The 10,469-nt window shown below is 52.4% G+C and overlaps 1 protein-coding gene across 5 annotated transcripts in view; it reads right to left on the reverse strand.

The window, feature by feature from the left end:
* Positions 1-926: 926 nt before the first annotated feature.
* PKNOX2 (PBX/knotted 1 homeobox 2) overlaps positions 927-10,469 on the reverse strand; it is a 214,059-nt gene continuing 204,516 nt past the window's right edge. For 2 of the 5 annotated variants that reach the window (XM_008064252.1, XM_021715648.1), the window contains 3 exons: positions 5,538-5,614; positions 4,551-4,729; positions 2,516-3,168 (listed from right to left, as the gene is read on the reverse strand). In XM_008064252.1, the coding sequence (XP_008062443.1) occupies positions 2,942-3,168; positions 4,551-4,729; positions 5,538-5,614 (483 nt within the window). In that variant the 3' untranslated portion in view covers positions 2,516-2,941. Of the gene's footprint in view, positions 3,169-4,550; positions 4,730-5,537; positions 5,615-10,469 lie in introns of all 5 variants that reach the window. The other 3 variants (XM_008064251.2, XM_021715647.1, XM_008064253.1) reach the window with 3 other exon arrangements.

A 10,469-nucleotide genomic window follows, 5' to 3' on the forward strand; every position in this document is an offset into this window, starting at 1 on the left:
CCACTGCCCTCCAGTCTGGGCGACAGAGTGAGACTCCAACTCAAAAAACAAAAACAAAAAACAAAAGACCGAGGACTTTCTCCTTCTGCCAAAAGATGGGGCTCTGCTGAGTTTGCAGAACCCTCTTTAGGTGTGAGGGGATGCTTCTCCGAGAGCAGTGACTCAAGGAACTCCATCAAAGCTGCTTGGAGCTCACTTTGCCTGTGTAACCAGGCCCTTCCCCACTTCCGCCTGGCCATAGGGACCCACCACTTAAGTGCGAGTTCTCCCAGCCTCCGCGAATGTGAACAAGGAACCCCCCTCCTGCTTCTAAACCGATGCCCTGGACCTCTCAGCAACGGTGCCCAGGTGAGGGAACCTCAAGTCTGAAGGTAACCAAAAAGCCCGCCTCTCGCTTCGGTGGGGGATAAGTTTTGCCCCTGCATTTCCTTTGGCCCTTGGGGCTGCAGTGTGGACCCTGGGATTCAAGGGCAGGCTCCTCCCCGGTCACAGCTCCGGGATGAAAGTCAGCAGGTAGGACCGCCTCTCCTCCGGGTCCTGGGACCCTTCCCTTGCCGATAGGGAGAAGGCGGGCAGAGGACGCCTGGGGGGTGGGGCTTGGCGGAACGCGCGTCCACGTGGAAACCCTCGGTGGGGTATGGTGGACCGGAGGGACCAAATTCAAAGCTGTCCGCTGCGGTGGGGGGGAAACTGTCAGGAGAGGGCAGTACAGAGCTTCTCCTGTCTCTCTTACAGCTAGCCACGCACAAGGCAAGGGTGCCAAACTCGCTGTCTTCTTCCCCAGGCGGGTCAGCTGAGGTCACCCGGGAAGCCCGTCTACCTTGCCCCTGCCCTGGGTAGTCAGGGTATGCTGAGGCCTCAGGGTCCCACTAAAGGAGCAAGGGACCGCTACAGCAGCCACAGAAAAAGAGAATTGTGCACCAGGATTATGGTAGGTAATAAGATTTACTGAAAACTTCGCGGCCACATTCAGTACTGGTTTGGTGGATACATCAGAAGGAGGTTGCATAACATTAGGCAGGTGGAGGGGGCTGGGAGGAAGAGATGTGAGCACGTGTGTGTGGGCGAGCTTGTGCTGGGAGGACGCCTGTCAAGGTGGTGAGTGAAAGGATGTGTGTGTGTGTGCGCGCGCGTGTGTGCAAGTGTAAGAAGAAAAACCAGAAGAGGAAATGCATTTTATCCCACGGCACGTTGCAAAAGTCTCACGCCAAAAAAGCTAGACTTTCCTCTACCTATGGCATCAAAAGGGAGTAAAAAATGATTGGATCACCCAGATTATAAATAAGGTTATTTGTTTCTCAAAAATCCCTATTAAAACATTAAATATCAGCTCTTTTGGGGGAGAAATACATTCATTTCAGGGAGACCTCAGGAAAGCGACCATCCTTTTGCTCCGCCCCAACCAGGTGGGGGAGGGGAAGCCCCAGAGGGGCCCAAGGGTTCCTCCAGTGGAGCCACGTAGCCACTCACATCCTGCCACTGAAGGAGATGGCTAATGCACAATTTACAAATGAAACCGCACGTCCATTAAATTAAATCCAATGGGAAACACACGTGTGATCAGTCCTGTCATTCGCAGAAGTAGGGGAGAGAGGGAACAGGAGGAGGGGTGCCAAAGGTGGGGGTCTGGAAGGTGGGATGGGAGGGTGTGTGTTAGGGCAGACTGTGGAAAGCCGCTGCCTCTTCCCAGGAGCCCCAGTTCCTCCAGGGCTGTGGATGGTGGTATTAGAACAGCGAGGCGGGTGGGTGGGGCACCCTGCAGGCTCTTGGGTGCCATTTCTCCGGGCCCTCATCACATTCTGGATATTGATGGAAAGAGGGGTGTAGCACCTTCTTCAACCCCTGGCTTCCCGGTGAGCTAGATGCTTCTCTCCAATGTTTCTTCTGCCTTCTCTGAAGGATAGAACGAAGAAGGGAGGCTGGAGGTCCGATGGAGTGGGAGCAGAGGGACAGCCATGGCACCTGCAGGATGGAAAGATTCCCAGCTAACCTGGCTCCACTCTCGCAGAAGGTCTACGGAGGGGGTGGAACACGTGAGGAGCTCCATCTGAGGGTGGGAACATCTAGGGTAAGACACCATCGTCCTGCTGTTACAGGAGCTGAGTTCTGTGACCACCTAGGGACAGCCCTGGCCCCCAAGTCACCTTGATATGGCTCCTTGCCCAGCGTCTGCAGTCTCCTTGGCTCCTGGAGCCAACCCAGGTGAAGGGACTCCAATTAATCCCCTACAGGTTGAGCCAACCAGTATACAATTTGTTTCTAGGAGAGAGCAAAGGAGGCCCTGCTGGCTCCCGTCCCTCTCTCCCAAGTCCATGGTTGCTGTGCCCAGAAATGGGGCCTCTGAGGGATCAGCTGTAACCCTGTGGATTCCAGGTCCCACTCTGATCAGTAAGATGTTATGCCTCAGGCCCTCCAAACCCTCTGGCCACTGGTTATGCTTTTGGGCTCCCTCCTGCCCTTGAATGTCTCTCAAAGGAGCTGAGAACCTTCTGGGAATGGAACCCAGTCCCCCTGTGTCTCTCCCTTTTTTTCCCAAGTCTGTCCCCTGGCCAAGGCCCACTCTGTGAACAGCACCCATCCGCCTCACGGTGCAGGGCTTGTAAACAACTCAAGTCCTTCTGTGGGGAGTTCCATGGTGCCATCTGTCCTTGGGGATTTGCTGAGTCCAGATCTCATTCTTGTCTTTCCGTACAGGCTGCTTGACGGGCCCCGCCAAACAGAGTCCTCTGCAGTTTCAGGGAAGTGGGGCTGGGGTACTCGAAGCTTGGAGGTTGGGAAGGGGCAGGGTGTCTCCTCTGCATTTCTTCAAGCTACTGATTTTGGGAAGCTGGGGCCCAACTTCCTCGGTGCTGCCTGCCCGGGTCCCCTTCCCCCCCACCCTGAAGCCCTCCCAACGACACTCCTCTCCTGCTCGGTGATCAGTGCCATGGGGGCTGCCAGACTACTCCAGGGAGTCACTGTGTTCCAAGCCCAGGTCGCTGACATTCGTCGTCTGCAGCTCGTCGGCTTCCTCCTCCAGTTCCTCCTCTTCCTCCTCTTCCATCTCGTCCTCATCCTCTTCTTCTGTCCCATCCAATGAGTCATCGTGGGCAGCCATCATAGCTTGCTGCATGGCCATGGTGGCGTTGTCTGAGGATAGGGACTGCAGGTTGTCCAAGTTGATGGAACCTGCATGGGAGAAGGCGAGGGTCGGGTTGACGCAGGGGCTGTTGGTCAGGCCCAGCAAACTCTATGTTAGACAGGGTTGGATGGACTGGCTCACAGGGTGGTGAGCTCCTTGTTTCCAAGGCTGCCCAAACCTAATCGGGACGATTAATTCCCTGGTGTGAGGCCTCCCATCCATTCACTTGTCAGTGACTCTCTGCCCCATTCCAGGAAGCAACACGCCCAGCTACCATTCACTGAGCATTTTCTATGTAAATATGTAAAACACTTTTGACTTTCTAACAATTCTGTAAGGCAGGTATTGTTTTGTTTTGTTTTGTTTTTTTGAGTTGGAGTCTCACTCCCTCGCCCAGACTGGAGTGCAGTGGCCGCTCCCGGCCACCGCAGCCTCGACCTGCTGGGCTCCGGCGATCTTTCCGCCTCAGCCTTCCAAGTAGCTGGAACTACAGGCGTGCGCTACCACGCCTGGCTAATTTTTTTGTTTATCGTAGAGATGAGGTCTCGCCAAGTTGCCCAGGTGGAGTCTCGAACCCATGGGCTCAGGCAATCCGCTCACCTCAGCCTCCCAAAGGTGTGGGATTACAGGCTGAGCCACCAAGCCCAGCAAGGCAGGTATTGTTAACTTCATTCTAAAGAGGAGGAAACTGAGTCCCAGACAGTTAAGTCACTAGCTCAAGGCGACACAGTCAGCAGTGACCAAGTTGGGATTCTCTCCCAGGTTGATCTGGCCCCCTGAATCTGTTTGCTTTCACCACACCTCGTAAGATGATGGCCCATCACATAGGAACCTATACGCAACCATATACATGCATGCAAACACGAAGCCATGTAAGCGCACATGCACACCTCCACCCCACTTCCCACACAGAGCTGTCTTCACGTGCCAGGCTAGAAAATGTCTGGCTCATTGAATTATTCATGGTGCACCAGGCGACTGGCAATTAGAAAAGTGTATATGGAGGGTGTGATGGAGAGGCTGGAAAACAGAGCTCTTCCTGGCCTCTGTTCACAAGCCAGCTGCCTGTCTTGATATTTATAGATGGCCTTGGCTCCTGGGGAGCTGAGCAGATACCAACTGGTGCTGAGGAACTGGGTGGTGTGGGCGTGAGGAGGAGGGGGGCTCTGCTGAGCTGTCATGACTTGTATGACCACTAACTTCCACGTGTCTTTATGAGACTGCATTTGGCTTGTTAGAATATGTGCAAAACATTCCCTTTTGTAAGGCTTGGATGAGGATCAGGGACGGGTAATCACTGGGACAGAGCAGCAACTGGGACCCAGGGGACTGAATGGCCAACCCTTGAACCTTTGCACAGTCTGACCTGAAGGGGCTCCAGGATCCCCCACCGACCCCCACCTAGGGTGCACATGGCCCCAGTTCTTACCATCGGGGTTTGTCCCCGGGGCACCACCTTGCTGCTGCAGTACCCCCGCAGCAATGGAGTTGGGCCAGAATCTTTGGGTGGGCCGGTGCTGAGACTTGATCTTCTTGGCTTTGGGGGCAGGGTCTGGGTTGCTGGCATCAAGCATGGGCTGTAGGATGCGCCTCCGGGCATTGATGAACCTGCCCAGGGGTAAAGGCAGAGACCTGATTAGTCACCACCTGGGTGGCTCCGATCTAGGATTTAAAAAGCACAGCAGGGAAAAGCGCCTTGAGTACTGAGGAGTTCATGAAATCGCATGGGCCTTGGTAACCACAAAATAGTATGGTCAGAATGCCATGAGGGGTCAGAAATCCCTATTCAACCTGCCAGGATCGAACAGAGAGGAAAGAACCGTAGTCACAGACACCAACCTTTGACGTCTCTTCAGAGGGCTGAGCGCTCAGACTGGGGGCCCCAACTCTGGGGTTCACTCCCATCCAGCCACACCCAGCTCTCTTGAGTTCCCTGTGTAAGCCCAGGCAGACACACAGAGAAGGGGAAATGTAAGATCCCTGTGGGGTCAGAATGGCTACTCTTCCACCTTCTTCCCATTCCCAGCTTTGCGGGATGTTTTAGTTTAGTTCCCATGGGGGTGGGGTAGACCAGATGACCGTGATGGCGCCTCCAGTCCATGGATGCAAGTCCTTCCTGACTCTGCAGTGCAGGTGGGCTGGATGCCCAGGAGGGGCTGGGTTTTCTATTCAAGAAGCTTCCAGGGTTGTGCCTGACACAATGTCCCAGCAGAGGGCGCCAAGGAGCTGCAGATGAGCCACAGGTGTCTGTCGATTCTGGCTTTCTGCTTCTAGCTCAAATGAGAGGACTGGTAGCTGGGCCAAGGCTGAGGCAACTCTGGGCATTCCAGTCTAGTCTCTTTTCCCTGCTGTACGTTCCTCTGCCCAGCATGTGACCCTTGATCTGAGAGCTATTGTGCAGGTGATGCTAACTTACCAGTTATTTACTTGCAGGAGGGTGAGGTTGGTCTGGGCTGCGATCTGTCTCTTCTCATCCTCGGTGGGGTAGGGGTGCTGAAATGAGAGGTGAAGGGCTAATGAGGGCTGGGCACGTGGTGGCCTGGTCCCCTTAGGGACTGTGCTCATGCTGTGGTCACTATGCTGGGCCAAGCAGCCCAAATAGTTTGGGAGCCAAAAACTGGGGGAGGTATAATGCTTGTTCCCCAAAGAGAATGGGCCCATGGCTTTGGAGGAAGACTGCCCCATTCAGGGCCACCTGGCTTTCAGTCCTCCCTCCCCAGTGAGGAGACAGGGTGATTTTCCAAGAGACAGTACAGTTCAATATTGATGACTTTCAAGGCGCTTTCACCTCCTTCTCACTCGGTCCTCACTGCAGCCCCCAGCAGGCAAGGCAGACATTACCAGTGTTAAGATTTTCAGGGGCTCAAAAGCCCGAATCAATTCAACTTAAATTAACTGCTGTTAGCCGTGCTCGGTGGTTCAGCCTGTAATCCCGCACCACCGAGGTGAGTGGATTGCCTGAACCCGCGGGTCTGAGACCCACCTGGGCAACCTGGCGAGACCTCATCTCTACAATAAATCAAAAATTAGCCGGGCATGGTAGCATGCGCCTGTAGTTCCAGCCACTTGGAAGGCTGAGGCGGAAAGATCGCCGGAGCCCAGCAGGTCGTGGCTGTGGTAGCCGGGAGCAGCTGCTGCACTCCAGTCTGGGCGACAGAGTGAGACTCCAACTCACACACACAAAAAATTAATTAATTAATTAATTAACTGCTGTTTACTGAATTTCTACTCTGTGCCCAGATTTATCCTAGGAGATGGAAGAGAAATACAATAATAATAAGTACTATTGGTGTAATACTTGATAACCTGTAACATGCGTTCCTGCACTTAATTTCATCTAATAGATCACATCATTAAAACTTTATAAGGCAGGCATGTTAGGTATTATTATTCCAGTTTACAGTTAAAGAAATGGAATGACTTCTCTGGTGTCACCAGATGGTAGCACCAGCTCAGTTCTTCTGATTTGGGTCCAGTCTTTCTTCCGTGACATCACAATGCCACGCTATAAGCCTGAGGAAAGGGGCGTGAGTGGTGCAGGGGTTTGGCTTGGTCCCTGGCACACTCCAGGTCGTGCACTGATTATAAGTCTGTCCTTCTCGCTCAGACTGTGCTTTATGAGGGCACTGTGTGTGCTGAGTAATGTATCCCCAGCGCCTCCCACATACAGATGACAGACGAATACCTGCCGAGTGAAAGAAAGTGAAAATAGAGTACTGGATACTGTGGGTTTGGGCCATGAGCATTATGGAGGCCTGGAAGGAGGAGATATGGGTGCCAGCCAGAGTGGTGGGGAAGACTGAACAGATCACAGTAAAGAATGGGAAGGTTTTGGGTGGCAGTGGGAAAAGGGTCCTGACCCCATGGGTGGTGAGCCACATGATGTTCGAGTCTGTGCATCTCTGGGTCTTCGCCAGGCTTCAGCACAGTGCCTGGCTCCCAATAGGCATGCAGCTACGTGTAGTGAGTATCTGAATGGGTCAGAGTATTATCCTGGGAGCTAGGGGAGACCTGAGGGCTCTTAGGGGACCTCTGGCATCCTCAGGCCAGGATCAGTTCTTTCAGTTGGAGTGGTGTTAGACAGTGGGCCACTGAGACCCAATCTCCACCACTACACAGCATGTCCATGTAACACACACACAGTGTACCTCTGAATCTAAAATAAAAATGGAAAAGAAAGCTAAAAAAATAAAAAATTGTCAAAAAAAGGGAAAAAGAAAGTGGTGCTTGGACTGTGAAGTGCCAGAGATTTGGATGCATTGTCTAGCTGTATTATAACTAGCTATGAAATCTCAAGCATGTCACTTAATCACACATCATAAAGTCATCTAACAAATAAATGTTATTATACTTGTACATCGCTCAATAAAAGGTAACTCTTCCTCTTATTATTGTTGGGTGGTGTAGGCAAGGTGCTTAAAGCTGTCTGAGGAAAGAGTTCAAGATCGGCAGTACCCTCGTTATCAGCGGCAAGGCGGCCTCTTCAGCTGGCCTCAGCATCCCCCAACTGAAGCAATCAGGATCGTGTGTTGTTTTAATTCACACCTCTGACCCTGGCAGCCATGCTGGGGCAGCCGGGACTTGTGATTCATACAATATTAAGATTCTAACAAGAAGGAAAGTACATCAGTGTTACAAGAGTCAATTTTATTCTAATTGGGAAGGAGCAGAGGGGGGCCGAGAGGAGAGATTGCAGACAGGCCCCAAGGGCAGAGGGGCAAGGACCCTGAGAGCTCTGACACCTTCTGGGGATAGGGTGGTACTCCCCTGGCTGCATGGAGTTCCAACCTCCCTTTCATGGGAAGGAGCCAAGCGGCTTCCCTGACCATGACCAGTTCATCTGTGAACAAAATATGGCGAAAATGTGACTCTTTGGTCTTCCCCTGCCCTGCTAGGCCCTTCTGTGCCTTCCTGCCTTCGCACATGCTGGTCCTGCACTGGAAGGCTCTTTCTCCTTTCTGAGCTTCTGTGAGGACCTGTCACAGGTCACATTCTTGGTGAGGCCTCTCCCAACCCCCTGAGGCAAAGTTAGTCTCTGCCACTGCTGAATCATTGCTTTTGGATGGTAAGATATGTCTCTCCCACTAGGCTATGAACTGCTCTCAAACAGAGACCTTGTCTTATCAGACATTGTTTATCTCCAGTGTCCGGACCAATGACAGGCAAAGAGAGGTCGATGTTCAACAATACTGTAGGGAACAGATGAGTGAACTAACACAAGAAGGAGATGCAGACTTGTTTCCTGAGTAGAGCGAGGCTGGCTTTGCCGACTGTGCTGGTGCATCATCCCACAAGTACTGGGTATCTGCTACATCCTGGCTGTCAGCAAGTGAAAGAGATCTGAACACAAGAGCTCACAGCTTAGATGGAAAGGAAAAGGGGAGGGAGAAAAACCCCTCTATTACAGGGTAAGAGAAGAAAGTCCCAAGGGAGGAGAGACTTCGGCTGGACCTTGAAGAATGGCCAAGCCATTCTGGTAGAGAAGGGGAGAGACATTCCAGGCAGGAGCCTTGCACCAGGACTTTTACGCAAGCCAGCCAGATGAAAGCCTCCTCCACTGTTAACGACTTCCAGAGAGGGAAATCCTCCAGCCTTCCTTGGACACATCAGTGTTACAGAAGTCAATTTAATCATGATCAGGGATCATGTTTTCTGTCTCTAAGGAGGCTTCTGGTGCGGATCCCCATTCTCAGTGGTTGTCGTGAATATGCAGTTGAACATGCTTCTGGCTCACAGAGAGCTTTAAGAGCCAGCGTCACCCTGAGCTGGCTACTTGTTTTCTTATGAATAAGGATAGAAAGCCCTTGCCACCCCCTAGTGCAAGCCCCCACCACCTATCCCTCCTGGAATCAATATCTCTGGAGGCACGTGGTGGAGGCCGTGGGGTGAGTAGCAGCATTTAGTCCAGCTTTGGGAACAGGTGTGTCGGCCAGAACATTCCTGGCACCACATCTGAGTGCTCATGGGAGCAGTCCAGCTTGTACACGCCTCAGACCACATGATTCCTGAGGACAGAGTCAAAATAGTCCTGGCCCCTGGACAGACCTCGATTGGGTCAGGGCTACTTTTAGCACAGTTGGACAGGCTCGGGGCCAAGGTCGGGAAGAGGAATCAAATGAGATCATGGTAAACCATCAAGCCACAGTGACTGCTCTGATCGTTATTTGGAGGAACTCCCCAGAGTTGGGAGGGAAGGGCCCAGACAGCAACTCTCTGGAAGTAGACAATCATTCTTTGAAAAAGAGGTACAGGATGACCAGAAAATGACAGATTCTCCTCAGAGCTAGCCTGGCACCTCACAGGGCCAGGCTGTGCTGCTGGGAGGTAAAGAGCCTTTGGAGATGGGGTCAAGTCCCACCACAGCTGTGTGACCTTGGCACACACAGGTGACCTTAGTTGTCTTATGTCTTCCATTCTTAGTTCCCTCTCCTTGAAAAGGAAACAGCACAATAGTGCCTACATCTTGGGCTTGGAAGATGATTTAATGAGATAATGCAGGGTAAACATGTGTATTCCTCTGACTCTGCGTAATGTACTGAAGCGTCCCAGACATCATCTAGTTGAAACTCAAGGTCTCCAGGGGAGGGAATGGCAGTATTTACATGAAGTAGGTGTTTCAAGTCACCATAGCTGCCACCAGGAAGTTCCTCTGAAATCTCATCCATCCATGCCAAAGGCATCTTTGAGTTGGAAGAGTGGGTTCTGCCGGGGGCCTGGGTCAGAAGGAAACTAAGCCGGCGTTGGGTCATAGGGCCATTTCCTTCCCTCAATGCTGACCAACAATGTCTTTCCACCTCCTAGCATCTCACTACAAGGCGGCCAAGGTCACCAACAGACACAGCAGTCAGGAACCCCGGTGTCAGTAGACCCTGTGTTGCAGGTAGGCTTGGGACCTGACTCAGATCCACGAACTTTCACTCCTGTTTCTTGCTAACACCAGCGCCGCACTGGGGTCTACCACAGGCTTCTTTCCTTCTTCTCCCTCCTGACAACTGTAGGGTCATGGGCTGCTCTGGGCCACCACTCTGTGGGTGTAGTACCACCCTAGGAGGACCAGAGACCACCTGGAGGCAGGTAGAATGGTGAGGAACCCTGAAACAACCGCATTCCATCACATCTAAGATGCCAATGAGGGTGGGATGCACCCTGATTTCAGAGGTGCTAAAATGAAACGAATGAGTCTTTTTTTTTGAGTTGGAATCTCACTCCGTTGCCCAGACTGGAGTGCAGTGGCATGCTCCTAGTCACCGCAGCCTCGACCTGCTGGGCTCTGACGATCCTTCCACCTCAGCCTTCCAAGTAGCTGGAACTATAGACGTGCGCTGCCATGCCTGGCTATTTTTTTTTT

Source organism: Carlito syrichta, unplaced genomic scaffold (genome assembly GCF_000164805.1).
Source record: "Carlito syrichta isolate Samal-C Ts95f unplaced genomic scaffold, Tarsius_syrichta-2.0.1 Scaffold307242, whole genome shotgun sequence".
Taxonomy (NCBI): domain Eukaryota; kingdom Metazoa; phylum Chordata; class Mammalia; order Primates; family Tarsiidae; genus Carlito; species Carlito syrichta.